A 22,160-nucleotide genomic window follows, 5' to 3' on the forward strand; every position below is an offset into this window, starting at 1 on the left:
AAATTCGTACGACATCATAGGGGGCGGCTGTGGCTCAGTTGGTAGAGCAGGTCGGCCGCTAATCTCAGGGTTGGCGATTCGATTCCCGGCCCACATGACTCCACATGCCGAAGTGTCCTTGGGCAAGACACTGAACCCCAAGTTGCTCCCAATGGCAGGCTAGCACCTAGCATGGCAGCTCTCCCATCATTGGTGTGTGAATGGGTGAATGAGTCACAAAGCGATTTGAATACCGCTAAGGTTAAAGAGGCGCTATATAAGTGCAGACCTTATTTACCATTTCATACGAATTAGCGAAATTTAGAAAAGTTGTGACGATTTCACCATGAGAGTGTGTCGGTTGTTTTGATTCAATGTAAGGCCTACGGCCAAGGTACAGTTGATTTAGGAAATATTAATTGGACAAAATTGCCATCAGGCAAGTATATTACCCCAAGTAATGCAGGCTTACGGTGCTGGTGTAGCCCTAGCCAATGTTTTACAATTTGTATATCCAGGATGACACTTAATACTGTTGATGTGACATTAGTAGCCCTTGCTGTAAGCCGTTCACCCCGTGATTTGTGTGTATGAGTGTTAAAGGCTTCCTATGATATGTACTTTGGTTTAGTTGAAGCCTGTTGAAGTTGAGAGAGAGAGAGAGAGAGAGAGAGAGAGAGAGAGAGAGAGAGAGAGAGAGAGAGAGAGAGAGATGAAGGTCTCTCCGTGTACAGTTTGGAGGCGCAGTGTCTGAAATCCCAGAGCCGAGCACACTGGACCATTTCTGCATAGTTAAGTCCAGTTTTTGGCTTCTTCATGAATGAATTTGGAATATGAGAGGTAACATTACTAGATCATCATGGTTTTATATCTATGCATTGACTGAGGTTACTAGGTGGGAAAGGAAAATGGGGGGCCACGAAATTACTATTTTATCTTTGATATGCGATGAATTACACAGTGAGTATCTTATTTTATTCGATCTAAAATAAGTCAGTAGTGCGTTTAGTTGAAGTCATCATATGGACTTTAAGTTTTTAGGTTCAGTGTCTAAGGGAAAGTGTTTCAGGTTGAATTTTTGCACCATTTTTAACCATTTTTAATCACCTTTTGGGTTTTCTGCAGTTCACTTTAATGGTCCTGTGTTGCGACAATTGAATCTGTTTAATAACCGATATTCAATATAGCGTCTCGCAGTTAATATAAGGTCATAAAGATGACATGCATTAAAAAATATAACAGTTTTGAGCAATGTAGCATGCTGTCAAAGCATGAATGTCATGTCAGCTATCCTATTAAATTAAAGGTTTGCACTGGGACCAACAGAGCTAGGAAACGGTGTTTCAATGAACCGGCACTTTGCGCTGTCCATGGTGCTGAAATGTGTTACGCGTGTTACCAACTGTTCACGCAATTGAACATATGTAATGCATTTATTAAATCATTTTCTTTCCAGATTAACATAATGTAGGAAACATCATCAGTCCTGAGATTTCAAGTGTTCATGTAAAATGGTTTTCAGCACAGTTGCTGATTTGTTTTGACACTATACACGTTCAACGATCTTGAAGAATGAGACTGTTAGCGCTGGACGCGAGGAGGAGGACCGTGAAAATGACGCTCCGCGGAGATGGAGAGTGGAGAACCCGCAAGAGCGCGTGATAAGCGGGTCATTGTCGGTCTGAAGAAGTCATAAGAACAGCGGAGCAACACTTATCACCACTTCAAGTCATGGGCATACGACATCTCCTGCTGCTCTTGGTCTATCTAGACCCGCTATGCGTCCTGAGCGCATCCACCGCCAAGAGGAGCAAACCCTCTCCGAAGAGACCCCCAAAAGTCAAGGAGCTCAACAGCACCGTGGCTCCGTCCGTGACGCCGCGGCGGATCACGCAAGTCCAAGCACCCATCGATCACGACACTTGTCTTAGCTACTACGACGTGAGCGGCCAGTACGACAAAGAGTTCGCCTGCAACAACACCGACCACCGGTACTGCTGCGGGAGCTGCTTCCTCCGTTTCTGCTGTCCCGTGAAAGCCAAGCGAGTGGATCAGAGAGTTTGTACCAACTACAACACGCCCGACTGGATCAAAACACTGCCGCCCTCACCGGCGCCAACTGGGGACACCTACGACCCCGCGCTGGACCAGACCAACACCACCGTCTACATCACCTGCGGGGTCATCGCCTTCATCATCATCCTGGGGATTTCTGCCAAAGTGGCCTATGATAAAGCAACCAGACCGCCTCAAGAGGTTAACGTCCACAGGTAAGCCCATAATAAGCCCAATGTTTTTGGGTTCAGCTTTTTTGCTTCTCTACCTCGAGTCGGTGTAATCTAATGCATTAGGACATTTTTAAGTTTAAATAATATTTTTAGCTTAAACATAACCACATAAGTCCAAAATTTCAGGTGATACCATTTAACAGTTGAAAGTTAAGTTTATTAAACCTGGAAGTTTTAAAAACATTAAGTTTTTGAAACCTGGAAATTCTCTCATTGTTTACTCGCCCTCATGCCATCCCAGGTGTGTATGACCTTCTTTCTTCTGCAGAACACAAATTAAGATTTTTAGAAGAATATCTCAACTCTGTAGGTCCTTTCAATGCAAGTGAATGGTGACCAGAACTTTAAAGCTCCAAAAACACATAAAGGCAGCATAAAAGTCATCCATAAGACTCCAGTGGTTTAATCCATGCCTTCAGAAGTGATATGAAAAATGGAGATTTATAGTACAAAAAGGACTTAAATATTGATCTGTTTCTAACCCTAGGGTTAGAAACAGATCAATATTTAAGTCTGTTTTGTACTATAAATCTCCACTTTTCATTCTTCTTCTTTTGTTTTTGGTGACTCATATTTCTTGTGCATATCGCCACCTACTGGCACGAGAGGAGAATTTATAGTAAAAAAAAGCGTTTTTTTTTATATCTCACACTTATCATATCACTTCTGAAGACATGGATGTAACCACTGGAGTCACCTATGGAATACTTATATGCAGCCTTTATGTACTTTTTTAGCTTCAAAGTTCTAGTCACTATTTATTTGCATTGTATGTATGGACCTACAGAGTGGAGATATTCATCTAAAAATCCTCATTTGTGTTCTGCAGAAGAAAGAAAGTCATACACATCTGGGTCAGCATGAGGCTGAGTAAATGATGAGAGAATTTTTATTTTTGGGTGAACTGTCCCTTTAAAGAAGTTGACCAAAATTAGCTAAATAAAATCAGTATAGAGACCATTTACATAAATAATAATAAATAATAAAAAATGCATGTAAAAGGGTGCAATAGTTCCATTTTGATAGAGTTTAAAATGACATTATTTTGTTAAAAATCTGGAGATTTGTGAGAAATATCTGTTTAAGAATCATCAGTATCATTGCAGACCATTTGAAAAGCCCACACGATACTGTACATTGCGTTCAAATTTACATCATTTGTAGCGAGTAAATGCGGTTGAGACTGAAAAAGGAACAAAAATGAATGAGATTTGGTAAGACACCTCGGTTTAAAGTCACAGTCTGTAAACTAGACTGCAAGTCAAATCTATCAGGAGTCTTGATTATAAATGAAGTGCTGGCTTCTGGGTTAAGGTGGATTATTAATAGTTAATTGCATACTGTATTAAATCTGGGACTCGTTTCTTTCTTGGAGGGACGTTGGGATTGATTCTGGATTTCATTAGTCTGGTGCTGATATAGAGGTCAGATGAAATCCTTCACAGCAGAGCTGATCTTGGTCTACATGGTGCACTTTGTCAAGACAAGAAGAATTGTAATTCTTTGGTTTGTTGATGTCGAAACAATGAGACATTTCAGAGCATATGTCATGAGTTTAAGGTCCAAAATCACCCTACGAACAGCCATGCATTCTTAGATTTTATACAGTAAAAACGATAACAATGTTAGCTGATAACACTGTATTCTCATATTAACGATGACATAATTCTAACATCATGGCTCTTTTTGGAAATCACATGCATGGGAAGTCCTTTCCGTGTTGGGGGTTTTAAAGATCGGCTACTACTATTTCATATCGATCCATGTAGGAAACATCAAGCTCTGACAATCTGATAGAGCTCACAATGATGCACTTCTGTAATGTATGTGCAGTTGTTGAACAACACACCTCATGGAATAGTCCACCTAAAAATTGTAATTCAGTCATCGTTTACACACCCTCATGTTCAAACAAAACGGGTGAGAAACAACTGTGTTTGGCATCGACGTCATCAAACCTTGTGACATGTATTTACACACCACATTTAAATGCACTGGTTTTTAAAATGCTTTTAAAATGTATTCCACTACAGATTACATGCTATAAATTGTGCAATATTCTCTTAGATTACTCATGGTAACTTTACGTAATCTAAATACTTTGAATTGCTTTGGATATTTTCACTTGTTTTGACTGTAAACAAATTAAAGAGGAAGTTTGTCATTTCTGCGACACTAGCACCCCCCGAACACAATGTTCTAGGTCCCCCTTGTGCCCCCAAAACTGCGCCAACCTGCATCTCAGAATATCATTGACAATAGCTCAGAATCGCAAAACTGTTGCTCACTTGATTTAAAAAAAAAAAATGGAATGGCACCATTCTGTAAATTCTAGAGACTGTTGTGTGTGAAACTGTTTTTATATATGTGGATTGTCTCCATTAAGCTTCCAAAAGGGAAGTTCCTCAAAACCTGCATTTCCACTATCGCGTCAAATGAGGGCGTGCTAGTGTGTGCCAGGGCCAGTTGCATTCCACGGTCACTTTCAGAGCTTCATCGTGCCTCCTCTGGGCTTTCTTGGGGGCAACAGCCTTTGGCCCAACGATAACCCTTGGGCCAAACAAGGCCAACTGGGGAGTGCGGTGGGGTCAAAGCTGGAGTTTCGCCCAACTTACCAGGCTGTGTATCCAGCGCATCATTGTACAAGTTCCCGAAAAAATAAAACATTGTGGTTAAAATCCATTAAATGGACAAAGCGGTGCCCAAACCATGGCAGTTACAATCGGTGAGCAGTCAATGCTAACTTATCTTGCTATGTAGCTAATGTTTACATACGATAGAAACTCTATATTCTAGATAACTTGATAACATGATACCTCAACTTGAGCTTCCCTCTTGCTTGTGAAATGGGCAGGGTGTGTGACGTTGACAGCAGGGCGGCATGTTAAGGGCAGGTTTTAGAGCAATGTTGTGGGACTGTTGGCAAGGGCTGGACTGGTAATCTGGAATAATGGGCACTTTCCTGGCAGGCCGATGCACTTTGGGGCCGATCAGGGGTGGACTGGCCATCAGGAGAACCGAGCGGGGTGGTGGGTCAGCCGCGAAATGGGCCGAATGGGCTGCAATAAGCTAAAATGAGCTGCTGCTTTATGCAGAATGGACCACAAAACGTGTTGTGAAATGCAGAAAAGGCCAGAGAACACCCCTCCACACCCCCCACACCCTCATGTGATTGGCCCATTTTGGCCAGTTGCTATGTAAAATCCTCGGCTGATTTCTCTTCCCAGTCCATCCCTTCTGGACGCATAAGTCTATGTAGGACCTCTCCGCATCCTTATATGGACAGTCAGGGTTTTTTTGCTGCTCTGGTTCAAGAATAGATGTATAAACTTGAGATGAGACATCGGTCGATGTGAGAGAAAATCTGTCTCTCTCCACTCCACATGATTCATTTTTAATTGATTTCAAGGACTATGGAGCAGTTCTTGACAAAAGTTCAGTAGTTTGGTTGTGGTTTGACCTCATTTGTGGCTATATCAGAGACTAATGACAAAAAAAAGACTACATTTTATATTCATTCTCTCGTATTGTGTAAAAGGCGGATATATCCACATGGGTTATGGGTTATTACTTTTTGCAAACATGCACTCATTTGTGCTGACAAAGAACTCAGCAACTGTTTTTTCCACTGCCTGCTGGTCTCATAATCACATTACTATACCTATATTTTTGCAAAATGATTTTACGTGGCTTGCTGTACATATCGTGGCAGTTTCGTGGTGAAATGGACACTAGAGCTGCTATTACAATAATGACTATTATTTTTGGCATCTTGCATTGCCCAGACTTTCCCTTCCTTTCGAGACCCGGGAGGGAGACAAGGGGAGGGAAAAGGGGAGATGTAAAGAGTGAGGTGGAGTGACGGTGAGAGAGAAAAAAATTGCTAGCCGGTTCCCAGAAAAGCCATCACCTGGTTCTCGACCACTAATCTATCTTCTAGCGGATGACAGCCGCTCCTCCCCCAGCAGACTGCAGCGAGTCCTCCGACCTCTGGTGGATGGAATGTCAATCCACATCCTGGCAGCCGGTAGCGAGCCCCTACGCCCCTGGAGGTGTCATCCGCTAGAAGGTGGATGAGTGGTCGAGGACCAGGCGATGGCGTGTCTGGGAACCGGCGAGCAATTGTTTTCACTCTCACTGACGCTCCACCTCACTCTTTCCCTCTCCCATTTTCCCTCCCCTTGTCTCCCTCCAGGGTCTCGAAAGGCAAACCTCATCCATTTGGGAGAACATTTAACTTTCTTTTTGCACCACTTAGTGGACATTTCTGATTCCACATTGAAATCAGGGAGTATTTTCATAGAGATAAGCTTGATTCATAGGTTGCATATCCCCAAACATTACATTGTTACACCACTGAGGGTTAGGTCCAGGTTTGAGGTGTGAGGGTTCAGTTTATAAAAAAAAGCATTCATCTTCACTGTACACTCACATCACAACTTGCTTTTGGCACCCCTTGGTGGACGTTTCACTCGGAAAATGCAGCTCATCCTTGCCCAAACACCCAACAACAATTACCAATTTGGCCACTGGAGGCAGTGTTTTCAACTTCGGCAAAAACAGACCGATTTCAGCTAAAGAAGTCAACTCAATGTTTCCGATTCCACTGTGAGGTCAGTCTGCAGAAATCGTTGTCGATTTAAAGGTGCTGCAAGCAATTAGCCACGACTCCTCTTTCCAAAACCCAGCACTCCAAAGATGACAAATGAGTTTACTGAGACCTGCATTGTGCAAAAAAATTTTTTGAAACAGTGGTTCCCAACCCTCTTCTTTGAGGGCCCCCAACAATACACGTTTTGGATATCTCCCTTATCAAACAACACTTATATCATTCATATCTTTAAGGGAGTAGGAACAATGTTTGCTTACCTTTCAATCAAAAAAATCCCTTACAACAACTTTGATAGAGTCATCAATGTTCTTGTATCTCTTTCAACTATTCCCGCTCCGTTACTGTGATGCAACATATTGACGTGTTTCTTTGATTACAATGCAATTGAATTGTATCATGGTGATGACATAATCAGGAATGTGTTTCAGTGGGCAACAGCGGTCTTGTCTGATCATATCGTCCCCGTGTGATGACTCTCCACCTCTCGGTACCCATGGCCCCCTTCTGTGTCTCAGCATGTTGTCGTCTTTATTTAAATATTGATGTGCTGTCTCAGACACCTGCTGAACTGGCCGTGGAATGATCTACTTTGGGAGAAGACATCAAAATAAAGTCATTGATGATGCCACCAGTCTTAATGAATAATTGTGGCATGAATATATGTGTAAGAGCATATTACAATCCTTTTGGCTTGGTTTCATTTGTGAACTGTATGAATCGTTATGTTCTACATCAGTGGCCGGTTGTATAAATCTGTATTAGACTAGTCTTACATGTTAGATATCTAAAATGTTTATTTAAGGCTGGTCTTAACTAGGCATATGATGGTTAACATTTTCACATCACGATAATGGCCGACCAATCTGGCCTTTTAAATGAACAGATAATAACAAACTATGAAAAGAACCATGAACATTTAAAAAAAAAACGAATGCAAGCCAGTTGCTAATCTATAGCTAGGTGCTAGCTACAAATGGAATAAATCCAAGTTCACTCAAACTGTATGTCAACGTGCGATTGCGTGGTGTTCCAACTTGAACTTAATAATGAAATAATTGTGTCACATTGCCATTATTAATTACAATACTTGGTATTAGCTGATTACAACTGTATTTAAGTTGTTTACTACAAGACGCAAACGTTACAGCAGAGTTTTTGCATTGTCTTCGGCTATTTGAAAGGAAGCTACACATTATCTACAAACAGTTCACTTCCTTTGTCGTCTTAGATGTCACTTAGCAAGTTGTCTCTCTCAGTTTTAAAAAACAGTTTGGAAAAACTAGCAGGATTGTCTCAACTTGCCTTAATCTCGCTGAATTGCACTAGACGACTGTCCCGCAGATGAGCGAACATGTTGGAGGTTTTCCCGTGTTTCGCTGCCACTTTTCTGCAACATGTATTACACAAAGCGAAACCATCTTCGACCAACAATACGTCTACATTTTATGGAATCCCACCAAAATGCTTTCACACATCCAACTTAACCCTATCCACCTATTTAATGAATGCGGACGTTTTCCAATTTCTGGTCTCCAGTGTTTTCACCTACATCAGCGTATATTTTTAGTGGGTAAAGTATTATATTTGCAGAAATAGTAAATAAAAAAACATTTAGAATATGTGGCTCTAAAGCACCGATACTGTCAAGATGAAAGTTTTTGTTGTTGTTTTTTTTACAGTGCCTCATCTGATATGAAGCGATGATCCGAGGTGATATTTATTTATTTAATACTTTTGTGATATTCTCCCCTTTTCTTCCCAATTTGGAATGCCCAATTCCCAATGCGCTTTAAGTCCTCGTGGTGGCGTAGTGACGGGTGACGAATCTCAGTTGCCTCCGCATCTGAAACCGTCAATCCGGGCATCTTATCACGTGGCTTCAATCACAATTGCAAAAATAGGATTGTCTTAAGTTATAGCGCCCCCTGGTATAAAAATATAATTTTTTTGACTCTTGTCCATGTGTACAAATTTTAAGTTTGAAAATTGCACTCACAAGATAATACAGGCTAATTAGTGATTATAGGCCATGGCCAAAACATATTTGTGTCTTTGGAATGATTTGACACATCAAAATTATTTTGATATATTTTTGTGAGGAGGTGTCTGTAGATGATATATACCAAGTTTCGTGGGAATCGGGCAAACGGCCTAGAATGAGTTAGAAAAAGTAGCTTTTTCGAATAAATAAAAATGGTAAAAAAAAAAAAGGTTTCTTGAATAAATAGAAATTTAGTGAAATAGTGACCATATTATTGTGGGGCACTGGTGGATTCAGAAAAGCTACAAATTTGTATTGTAGCCTATACGGTTCTGGAGTTATGAGAAAAAATGTTAATTAGCTAATTATACCGCCACCGTGTGGCGGATTGTCACAAAATTGTAGATGCGGCTTCGAGTTTACACCCTGCTTGTGTATATTAATTTCCACAATCCTCGGCCATTCCCAATATGAGTTATAAGGTACTGAATTTTAATTGGCCGGTAGCGGCCATTTTTGTTAATTTGTTGCATTTGAACCAAAGAAGATGCAAATTTAATTTGAACTTTGTCGCTCAAACAGCTGTAAAGTTATGACAGTTTTTTTTTGTAGCGCCCTCAAGGGGTGAAATTGTGAGAAACTTTGCTGCCGTATTCTAAACGTCCCGTTGATTATGTGTGAAGAGTTTGGATACTTTTGGAGTTTGCGTTGAGTATAAATTGATCAATGACTCAAATTTCTTTCAACTGAAGGAATTGTATCGTTAATATCTTCGGAACAATTTCACGTATCGAAATTCTTTTGAAAACTTTTTGTCAGTGGTGTCTGTAGATGATGCATACCAAATTGCTTGCTGATCGGACAAACGGTATAGGAGGAGTTAGAAAAAGTAGGTTTTTCAACAAATTCAAAATGGCGTAAAACAATTATAGACAGAAATGAAATCGGACTCAAGGAATCGGAGTAAAACGAATTTCAATTCTAGCCCTTATGGTTGCAGAGATATGAGCCTAAACGAAAAAGTGTTTATTATAGCGCCACCTAGAGTCAGATGGGTGTGCGTTTGTGCGCCTGAGTTGTGGGGGGGATTTGGGACCATCCTGCCAAGTTTGGTGTCTCCAGGACTTACGGTCTATGACGCCCAGACACTTTTAAGGTACAAAAAAATAATTAAATACGAAGAAAAAGAAGAAAATCAGTAAAATTGCAATAGGTTTCCAGAAGCTTCACTGCTTGCCCCCCTAATGACGTATTATAGTGCAGAAGGGTGCCGTTTGGGATGCATCTAGTGTCTTACTGTTCCCACAATGCAATGCATTGTCTTACTAAAGACAGCTGTCAGCTTGTTCATGCAAAGTCTTTCTATGACATCTTTATAGTAAGTTAAAGACTAATTGTTAGACACAGTCTTAAGTTAATGATTATGTTCATGCAGCCGGCAGGTCTCAGTGTGGTGGAACTTCAGGCTACGAGTTCAGCATCTGAAATGAGATTAACAACAATATTCTGCACCAAAGAAAGTCTCTGCAAATCACTTTTTTAATAATACTACATTTCACATCTCTCTGGGGCATTCAGTGTTTCTCAGAGTTTCTCGTGAAAATTGGAGAGGTTAAAGGAGTTCATACAGAAATGAAAAGTTGATTTTCCACTAAAGGAGAAACCACTTTTCAACACAAAGACATGCAACGTTCATTGTGACCACACAGGCCAAGCTCCACAATGTACCAAAGGTAGTCCATACGACTTGGGTGCTATATTTTTCTGAAGCTATACGATTAGATATGTGTTAGAATCTGACCGAGATTTTGGTTTGCTTTCACAAAAAAACATACCATCCGTTCAGCTCTCAAATCGTATTGTCCTGCATAGTTGCTCTGCCGTGTTGCGTTCACTTAAAACACGTTTTTGAATCAGACACTAATTAAATTCCTGAGCTGCAGTGGAGTTTTATGGTAATTTAGAGCTGTTTTTTATTCTTGACAGACGTCATCATTGTATGGAAAAGAGTCAAAAAGTCTCTTTAAAATTTCTCCTAAAAAATCAGCATACGGCTTTTGAAGGCGAGTAGGACTAGATTAGAATTTTTGGGTGAACTATTCTTTAAGAGCGCTCCTGGCTGTATTCCACACATACATATTCACTGGTGACCTTCAGCAGGATTGTTCTGAAAGCCTCGGCGGGTGATCTGAGCGGCTCTTATTGATCAGTCTCCTCAGGAACACGCTCCGATGCAATCCGAGCACGCTCTGACGTAAGGCGAGAGCTTTTTACCCGGACAGACCAATTTGTCACAGTTGCTCTCGATTTCAGTGCTTTTAAACGAATGCTCTGTAAATAAACTAGCATGCAAACTGTCCCAAACACCATTTGCACAACGGTGTGACTTCTAGTTACGTGAGGCAAGAATCCCAAATGTTGTCGATTCAATGCACTGTAAGTCACTTTGGATAAAACTTAAGCAAATGTCAGTTTTACCAAAACACTGGCCATTGGTAGGTATATAAAAAGGTCAATTCTGGACCCTGACTGTAACACAACGTCACTCATGTTTTACTGGCATTTAAAGTGGCTTGTATTAAGAGTTTGAATGAGTACTAAAGTGGCTAATTCCTGCTTTAGCGACATGAGGTCACTAAAGCAGCCATATGCTTCACTGTTCAACCCATTATAGGTGATAAAATGAAGGAAACTGGCCCTAATTTGTTCAGAAATGTTGCTTCTCTGTCCCCAGGGGCTATATCAGGATGTTTTGTGAGGATGCAATTACCGCACTTTGATGTTTTGATGTGTCTTTAGCGCAAACAGGCTAGTACTTAGAGTTAAATTACCGTTAGCATCATCTGGCTTACATTAAACCAGACCATTAAATCTCTTTTGTTTAGCATCTGGCGAGACAGTGAATGTTGTACATGTTGCAAACGTTTAGTTAAAACCCAGTAACATCCATTTATTATCTTAGACACCATAAAAGATCCTAGTGTCACGAGATTGTCTCTAAATACCATCACACTTGACCTTTAACTGGTCGCTGAGTCTTAAGTAAGCCGGTTAGCAGTAAAACACTTGCCTATCATGGGGTGTGCGGGTTTATGTGTAGGTTTAAGGGAGAGTTAGGCACCTAATATCAGTCCACTCAAGAACCTTCATGTAGCCAGTCCGTAAGAGCCCGAAAGTGTCAGAATCCTGTAGTTTTTGAGTACAGAGTTCTGCTCAGAGACTTACAGTCAACTGGGGCAGTGAAACCAGGTCGTTCCCACATAAAAAGTACCTCTGTTAAAAAAGGCCTTCTCCTGGAAGGGAAAGACTAATTATACATCCTTCCGAAGTCACACTCTCTCTCTTTCTCTGCCTCATTCCCTTTCTTTCCATCTCTCTTAAGCACTCAAAGATGTAGATCGTGAGGCAGAGCGAATACGCTGACATTGACACAGTTGAGACTCCATTTCAGGCTCCCCGTGTGAGGAAAGATGGCCTCCGGGTCTGATGGAGCGAACCGCTTTGTCGTTGTGCTGCTTTGAGATTAAGTTGGTCGTTAAAACCGATTGGTTGGCTCGGACTGATTCTGTGCTGATTTCAGGGGGAAATCTGTGGAATTCATTTAAGCATGGTACAATTTGTTAAACCGAGAGTTTTGGTAGCTTAAAGGATAATTCAATTAGTATGTTACAGGGCTGTCAATGTACAGTGTTAATTACGTTCAAGTAATTATGTAACAAAACCAAAAAACAGATAATTAATCACGCCCCCCCCCCCCCCGGACCGTAATAAGGAATATTCCTACCATCGGAGCAATTAGAGCTTGAATTTCCGCCTGTTTTCAGCAGGGGGCAGTAAGCGAAACCCCAGATGTTTAGGCAACGTGCAGCGATACCGACAACAAACCAAACTTCAGGCTTGCTTGCCACTGGCGACCGCACAAGACGAGAACACGTATTTGTATTAAAACACAGAATGGATGGAGCCCAAATCCGAATGCAAGGATCTTGAGATGCATTTTTCAACGTTACAAACTATGTTTAACTTCACACAGCACCTTCATGGAATGAAGAAAATCCATAAGGCACTTGGGTCTTGAGTCTAAAACAGTGTCTTTAGGGCCAAAGATCAGAAACATTCATATCATCTGAATCCCATTAGGCTTATGTGCTTCTATAATGCCACATTGATGAATGACTGTTTGATACAGTGAAGCCCAGGACCCCGACTTCTAGAAAACATAAGAGGGCAAACCTTGACTGTTCATTATAACACAAAACACAATTAAAGTGCGAGAGATTGTGAGTTTCAAAAGGCCAGAACCTCTGCAAACAGGCAGACAACAGAAGCAAGAGTCTAAATGGGCCCCTATTCATAAATTGTCTAAATCTCTTGGGAGCCAGTTTGTTTGTATCTCTGAACTGCATGAAACATTTAACAAGCGCTGAACCGCACAAGAACAGTGTTTTTCTTTCTATAGCTTGTAGAGTAGTGAAATCCTTTTTTGCTTGTTTATTTTCCACAGAGCGCTGGCAGACATTTTGAGACAGCAGGGGTCCGTTCCGGTATCACAGTATGAGCATGAAAACATCCCCACCATAGACACTTCGGCCAAAGAGAACACACCTGTGCGGACGTCCAAGAACCACTACACACCAGTCCACAACAAAAACAACCACGGTAGGTGACAGATGTCATGTGTTCTCAGTGTAGTTTATGTAAGATAATTTTTTAAAACTGGGATTTTATGCCACATTAAAATAAATAAAGTCGTAATTAATAATATTACAAGAATAAAGTCGTAACTTTACAATAATAAAGTCGTAATTAATAACATTACAAGAATAAAGTCGTAACATTACAAGAATAAAGTCGTAATTAATAACATTACAAGAATAAAGTCGTAATTAATAACATTACAAGAATAAAGTCGTAATTAATAACATTAGAAGAATAAAGTTGTAACATTACAAGAATAAAGTCGTAACATTACAAGAATAAAGTCGTAATTAATAACATTACAATAATAAAGTCGTAACATTACAAGAAAAAAGTCGTAATTAATAACATTACAATAATAAAGTCGTAATTAATAACATTAGAAGAATAAAGTCGTAACATTACAATAATAAAGTTGAATTAATAACATTAGAAGAATAAAGTCGTAACATTACAATAATAAAGTCGTAACATTGCAATAATAAAGTCGTAATTAATAACTTTAGAAGAATAAAGTCGTAACATTACAAGAAAAAAGTCGTAATTAATAACATTACAATAATAAAGTCGTAATTAATAACATTAGAAGAATAAAGTCAGTAACATTACAATAATAAAGTTGAATTAATAACATTAGAAGAATAAAGTCGTAACATTACAATAATAAAGTCGTAACATTGCAATAATAAAGTCGTAATTAATAACTTTAGAAGAATAAAGTCGTAACATTACAATAATAAAGTCGTAATTAATAACATTAGAAGAATAAAGTCGTAACATTACAATAATAAAGTCGTAATTAATAACATTAGAAGAATAAAGTCGTAATTAATAACATTACAAGAATAAAGTCGTAATTAATAACATTAGAAGAATAAAGTCGTAACATTACAATAATAAAGTCGTAATTAATAACATTAGAAGAATAAAGTCTTAACATTACAAGAATAAAGTCGTAATTAATAACATTACAAGAATAAAGTCGTAACATTACAAGAATAAAGTCGTAATTAATAAAATTACAAGAATAAAGTCTTAACATTACAATAATAAAGTCGTAATTAATAACATTAGAAGAATAAAGTCGTAATTAATAACATTACAAGAATAAAGTCGTAATTAATAACATTAGAAGAATAAAGTCGTAACATTACAATAATAAAGTCGTAATTAATAACATTAGAAGAATAAAGTCTTAACATTACAAGAATAAAGTCGTAATTAATAACATTACAAGAATAAAGTCGTAACATTACAAGAATAAATTCGTAATTAATAACATTACAAGAATAAAGTCGTAACATTACAAGAATAAAGTCGTAACATTAAAAGAATGAAGTCGTAATTAATAACATTACAAGAATAAAGTCGTAACATTACAAGAATAAAGTCATAATTAATAAAATTACAAGAATAAAGTCGTAACATTACAAGAATAAATTCCTAATTAATAACATTACAAGAATAAAGTCGTAACATTACAAGAATAAAGTCGTAACATTACAAGAATAAATTCGTAATTAATAACATTACAAGAATAAAGTCGTAACATTACAAGAATAAAGTCGTAACATTACAAGAATAAAGTCGTAATTAATAAAATTACAAGAATAAAGTCGTAACATTACAAGAATAAATTCGTAATTAATAACATTACAAGAATAAAGGTGTAACATTACAAGAATAAAGTCGTAACATTACAAGAATAAAGTCGTAATTAAAAACATTACAAGAATAAAGTCGTGACATTACAAGAATAAAGTCGTAACATTACAAGAATAAATTCGTAATTAATAACATTACAAGAATAAAGTCGTAACATTACAATAATAAAGTTGTAATTAATAACATTACAAGAATAAAGTCGTAACATTACAAGAATAAAGTCGTAATTAAAAACATTACAAGAATAAAGTCGTAACATTACAAGAATAAAGTCGTAATTAATAACATTACAAGAATAAAGTCGTAACACTACAATAATAAAGTCGTAATTAAAAACATTACAAGAATAAAGTCGTAACATTACAAGAATAAAGTCGTAATTAAAAACATTAAAAGAATAAAGTCGTAACATTACAAGAATAAAGTCGTAATTAATAACATTACAAGAATAAAGTCGTAACATTACAAGAATAAAGTCGTAATTAAAACATTACAAGAATAAAGTCAGTAATTAATAACATTACAAGAATAAAGTCATAACATTACAAGAATAAAGTCGTAACATTACAAGAATAAAGTCATAACACTACAATAATAAAGTCGTAATTAATAACATTACAAGAATAAAGTCGTAACATTACAAGAATAAAGTCGTAATTAATAACATTACAAGAATAAAGTCGTAACATTACAAGAATAAAGTCAGTAATTAATAAACATTACAAGAATAAAGTCAGTAACATTACAATAATAAAGTCGTAATTAAAAACATTACAAGAATAAAGTCGTAACATTACAAGAATAAAGTCGTAATTAAAAACATTAAAAGAATAAAGTCATAACATTACAAGAATAAAGTCGTAATTAAAAACATTAAAAGAATAAAGTCGTAACATTACAAGAATAAAGTCGTAATTAATAACATTACAAGAATAAAGTCGTAATTAATAACATTACAAGAATAAAGTCGTAACATTACAATAATAAAGTCGTAATTAATAACATTACAAGAATAAAGTCGTAATTAAAAACATTACAAGAATAAAGTCGTAATTAATAACATTACAAGAATAAAGTCGTAACATTACAATAATAAAGTCGTAATGAATAACATTACAATAATAAAGTTGTAATTAATAACATTACAAGAATAAAGTCGTAACATTACAATAATAAAGTCGTAATTAATAACATTACAAGAATAAAGTCGTAATTAAAAACATTACAAGAATAAAGTCGTAACATTACAAGAATAAAGTCGTAACATTACAAGAATAAAGTCGTAATTAATAACATTACAATAATAAAGTCGTAATTAAAAACATTACAAGAATAAAGTCGTAATTAAAAACATTACAAGAATAAAGTCGTAACATTACAATAATAAAGTCGTAATTAATAACATTAGAAGAATAAAGTCGTAACATTACAATAATAAAGTCGTAATTAATAACATTACAATAATAAAGTCGTAATTAAAAACATTACAAGAATAAAGTCATAACATTACAATAATAAAGTCGTAATTAATAACATTACAATAATAAAGTCGTAATTAAAAACATTACAAGAATAAAGTCGTAATTAAAAACATTTCAAGAAAAAAGTCGTAATTAATAACATTTCAAGAAAAAAGTCGTAATTAATAACATTACAGGAATAAAGTTGTAACATTAAAATAATAAAGCCATAATTAATAGTATTACAAGAATAAAGTCGTAATAAATAATATTACAAGAATAATGTTGTAATTAATAACATTACAAGAATAAAGTCGTAATTATTAATATTACAAGAATAATGTTGTAATTAATAATATTACAAACATAAAGTCATAATTAATAATATTACAAACATAAAGTCGTAATTATTAATATTACAAGAATAATGTTGTAATTAATAATATTACAAACATAAAGTCGTAATTAATAATATTACAAGACATAATGTTGTAATTAATAATATTACAAACATAAAGTCGTAATTAATAATATTACAAGAATAAAGTCATAATTAATAACATTACAAGAATACATTTGTAACATTACAATAATAAAGTTCTGTAAGTTTAGAGAATAAAGTCTTAATATTACAAGACTGAACTAGTCAAAAATACTTTAATAAAGTCAAAACATAATGAGATTGAAGTAGCATCATCAGATTGCATTATGAGATTGAATGTGTAACATTACGAGAAGAAAGCCGTAATGTTATGGGACGTTTCTCTTCATTTCTTTGAAATATGAAACCCCTTTTAGTTACTTCTGTCATTATGAGATGTTACCATGACAACGGGGCAACTATTAAAGCTTAGTTTTATTACGATGGGGTTGGAAATCTGTGTTTGAATATGAAAGAAAGTACAAATGCATTTGTGTGGGTGTGTTCATATGTTCAGGAGTTTGTCTGAGGGAACATATGTTCAAGACATGTTTTCTTTTCTAGTGTCAGAGTCTAATACATGAATAACTCAAGATCGGTTCATTACATATTTATGGTCTTGTTTACATGAATGCAAATGTACTGTATTATTTGAGCTAATCACTGCTTTGGCTTGTTGTACATTAATATTCAAAACGCTCCTGAATAAACTATAAATGCAGCTGTATTTCAGTGTGAAGAGAGCAGTTGTGCAGATGTTAAGATTGGTGCTTCTGTTCATTTGAGATGCTAGTTTTATCCTTCTGAAACACGTTTTTGTTTTCTCAATGGCTGTTGAATCTCTTTAGTTCTCTCAGTGGCTTGAAATCTCCTCATTATCATAGAAATAACCTTGTAGGGTTTGTTTGCCGCACAATAACAACATTTTTATTCATTTATCTAGAAGGTTGCTAATCCATCCATCCATCCATGCATCTTCAACCGCTTATCCGAAGTCGGGTCGTAGGGGCAGCTGCTCCAGCAGGGGCCCCCAAACTTCCATATCCCGAGACACATTAACCAGCTCTGACTGGGGGACCCCGAGGTGTTCCCAGGCCAGTTTGGAGATGTAATCTCTCCACCTAGTCCTGGGTCTTCCCCGAGGCCTCCTCCCAGCTGGACGTGCCTGAAACACCTCCCTAGGGAGGCGGCCAGGGGGCATCCTTACCAGATGCCCAAACCACCTCAACTGACTCCTTTCGACGCAAAGGAGCAGCGGCTCTACTCCGAGCTCCTCACGGAAGACTGAGCTCCTCACCCGATCTCTAAGGGAGAAGCCCGCCACCCTTCTGAGGAAGCCCGTTTCGGCCGTTTGTACTCGTGACCAAGTTCTTTCGGTCATGACCCAACCTTCATGACCATAGGTGAGGGTAGGAACAAAAATGTACCGGTAGAATGAAAGCTTTACCTTCCGGCTCAGCTCTCTTTTCGTGACAACGGTGCGATAGAGCGAGTGCAATACCGCCCCCACTGCCCCGATTCTCCGGCCAACCTCCCGCTCCATTGTCCCCTCACTCGTGAAGAAGACCCCAAGGTACTTGAACTCCTTCACTTGGGGCAATACCTCCTTCCCTTGCAAATGTGTTTCAGAATTCGGTTGGTGGTTTCATGTTGGCCCAAGTCAAATAACCAATGACGAAACGGCCATTATATACACAAGAAGTGTGTATGCGTGTGACTGCATCAGTGGAATGATTTTGCACGCTGCTGTTGGGTCTTTTCTTATCCCCTGAGAGTTGGTACAAGTGCTCTTGTGATCTATATAATGTCCCATTTTTGACTGATTAAATGCCTTTAATTTAGGGTGACCAGATTCCTGAATCCTGCTTGTGGAAAACGGGACAGCCCACTCCCAGCAAACATGAAACTGATGTAGCCTTACATCAGTGCACTTGTCTTTCAAAATGACTCTTCAATCAACTCATCAACTGGATGTCTATTGAAAGGGGATTGTGGTTGGATAGTTTAATCCAATCATGTACTTCAAATAACATGGTGTGATTTTATTGGGTTTACAAGCCGTATGCTTGGCTACCTTTGATTAGAACGCGTGACTGAGAATAGGAGTTTTTCAGAATAAGTCGGGACACTTAAATAAGGGACTGTCCGGGGGGAAATGGGACATCTGGCCACCCTACTTTAAATGTAACACAGAGTTCATAAGAAGCTGAAAGAAACGTAAATGTTTGTTCATCTCATTAATTAGCTGAAAGGAATTGAATCTTTTTGACTGCGTTATTTATTCCCCAAACACAGATTTTCTTTCATTTCTCTGGCTGTCAATTTCTCTCTGTTTGGTGACCTCGGTAACCCCTATTTCTCATTCTGCACACCCTCCTCACTCACATGTCATTACTCTGTTGAGGGAGATTTCTATATATGACAGTGGCAAGAATCTTAAAGGAATAGTTTAAACAAAAACAATGTGGTTGTGGCTCAGGTGGTAGAGCGGGTCGGCCATTAATCGCTGGGTTGGCGGTTCGATTCCCGGCCCACACGACTCCACATGCCGAAGTGTCCTTGGGCAAGACGCTGAACCCCAAGTTGCTCCCAATGGCATGCTAGCACCTTGCATAGAAGCTCATTGGTGTGTGAGTGTGTGTGAATGGGTGCATGAGTGACAGTGTAAAGCGCTTTGAATACCGTTAAGGTTAAAAAGGCGCTATATAAGTGCAGACCATTTACCATATTTCGGTCTATGACTTCAGAAGACTTTTAAAATTGTGCGTGAGTCGACATCTTTTACTGTTGTTTTATGCATTTTTTTGCCCTTTATGGAACTTGTCGTCCCTTCATTTTCATTCTATGGTGAAAAGCTGTAAGAAAAATAAAAAATAAATAAAACAAATTCACTGAACTATCCCACGGAAAAAAGAAAGTCTTACGGCTTTGGGACACTATTGAGTAAATAATGACAGAATTTGACTCATTTTTGGGTGAACTATAGCCAATCTTTAATGGTCAATTTTTTTGTTCTTTGGTTTTAGGCTAAAATGTGACCCAGACATGTTGTGAGATTCACGTGATGTCACATGATTACGATGTCATATGATTAAGTGAGCATCAAGATGATCAAATTCATTAAAGTTGAAGATATGCGTGATTCAGGAAATTCGTAAAAAAGGGTCGATTTGATTCGAAATGTAGAAATATTTAACCGGTGTTGGGTAAGTTACATAAAAAGTAATCCACTACAAATGACTAACGACTTCTCAAAAATTATAATCAGATTACTTTATGATTACTCCTTCGAAAAAAGTAATCACATTACTAATTACTGTACTTTTAAGTTACTTTCTAAAACACTTTTTTTGTTTTTCCGCTCAACGAACTCAAAATATTGTCTATTTTCTCCTTGATCATTGTCGCACACGCTTCCATTATCAAAGAAACGTAAACAAACGTACAGTATATACGAACTTATGAATTCACGTTACACATAAAACATTTTTTTGAACTATTTATAACCCAAGTAATATACTTAAAAGTAACTACTTTCATTAACAGTCAGTACCAGTAATCTGATTACAATAATTTAAAATGTAATGTGCTACACTACTTTTTGTGCCTAAAAGTAATTCGATTACAGTAAAAAAGTACTTTGTAATCCAATTAAACCCATGTTTATAACAATAATAAAATGTTTTGATAAATCCTTAATTTAATGATAGTAATCAGACGTTCTATGTGTGCAAATGTTACCAGAAATACGTTTTTGGAAATGACCCATTTTACAAATTCTCAAACAAGCTAAACGTTTTTTGCCGTCTTATTTCAAGCAATGTTTCGTCTTAAATCTAGTCCTTTACTCTTATTTCACAATCATATTGCAATTGTTCATGTAGCTCAACCGGTAGACGATGCTACTACAATCCAAAGTTATAGAGGTTAAATTCCCACAGATCAAATATATGGACCTGAGTGCAGTTTTTGTGTTTATTGACCCTCCCTAACCCCTGGTTGAGTCTAAAGAGATTTTGTTATGGTGGCGAGACCGCTGGATTAGATTGAGTATGCCATGATATGATCGTTGTGCCTCTTGTGACATTTTTCAGACTAAATTATAGCGCAAGACAGCTTGACTAACATTATAAGTGGACTTAAGGTGAGAAATGCTATTAAAAGTGTACAATATGGCCTTTTCAACCTTGCCATTGGCTATTTTTACCAGTACATTATGAATTGATAGTACATCAGCAGCTACAATGTAGCAAACCTCTAAGATGAAACACTAGGATGCGTGCCAGTTTGGTCTTGTTTTAATAAAAGACCATCATTAAATATTAAGTTTCAGCATGAGACAGTGTGCTCAAATCTCAGTGATGGACAGATCTGCCTGAGAGGAATCTTCCGCTTCTCAATGCAGTTTGATGTCTGCTCAACTGTTCCCAGGTCATCTTGATACTCTCATCTTTGATTACATGCAGAAAGGGATTCTGGAAATGAAATATCAACCGGTTACTCGAGACAACAAAGCAAACAGCTTTTGCAGGGCATTTTTCATCTGTAATTTGACATATTTTAACGGAGAATATTCCATGAGAATAACTAAAAACCAGGTTGATAACACCTCTCGAGCAACATCTGAGCAATACATTACGTCTCTTCCATTGTTTCCTGCACCTAAAGATAGAGATAGTCTTACAATGCTGCATCCAGTGTGTCTATGATTTAAAAAGGGTTTGTGCGTTTGGCTGCAGTTTTTTTATCGCCAGAAATAACGCAGACCAAAATGAGTATGTAGGGCTCAAAATGAGAAACGGATGGAAAATAGGGCAGTTGTGGCTTCTCTCGAGACTGAATCTCTCTCTGTATTTTATAACTCTCTATCTAGCTGTTAGTATTGGTCATAATCTCTCTCGAGCCTCAGAATACTGAACTAGAGATTTTGACGGGTGGCTGTAGATCAGATGGGAGAGCGGGTCGGCCACTAATCACAGGGTTCGATTCCTGGCCCACATGACTCCACATGCCCCAAGTTGCTCCCAATGGCAGGCTAGCACCTTGCATGGCAGCT

General features: G+C 37.5%; 1 protein-coding gene across 3 annotated transcripts in view; it reads left to right on the top strand.

Moving 5' to 3' along the window:
- Positions 1-701: 701 nt before the first annotated feature.
- Positions 702-22,160, top strand: part of LOC127653196 (protein shisa-6-like) — an 88,823-nt gene continuing 67,364 nt past the window's right edge. For 2 of the 3 annotated variants that reach the window (XM_052139787.1, XM_052139789.1), the window contains exons 1-3: positions 702-819; positions 1,436-2,249; positions 13,365-13,519. In XM_052139787.1, coding sequence (XP_051995747.1) covers positions 1,711-2,249; positions 13,365-13,519 — 694 coding nt within the window. In that variant the 5' untranslated portion in view covers positions 702-819; positions 1,436-1,710. Of the gene's footprint in view, positions 820-882; positions 940-1,435; positions 2,250-13,364; positions 13,520-22,160 lie in introns of those variants that run through there. The other variant, XM_052139788.1, reaches the window with a different exon arrangement.

This window comes from Xyrauchen texanus, chromosome 12, assembly GCF_025860055.1.
Source record: "Xyrauchen texanus isolate HMW12.3.18 chromosome 12, RBS_HiC_50CHRs, whole genome shotgun sequence".
NCBI lineage: Eukaryota > Metazoa > Chordata > Actinopteri > Cypriniformes > Catostomidae > Xyrauchen > Xyrauchen texanus.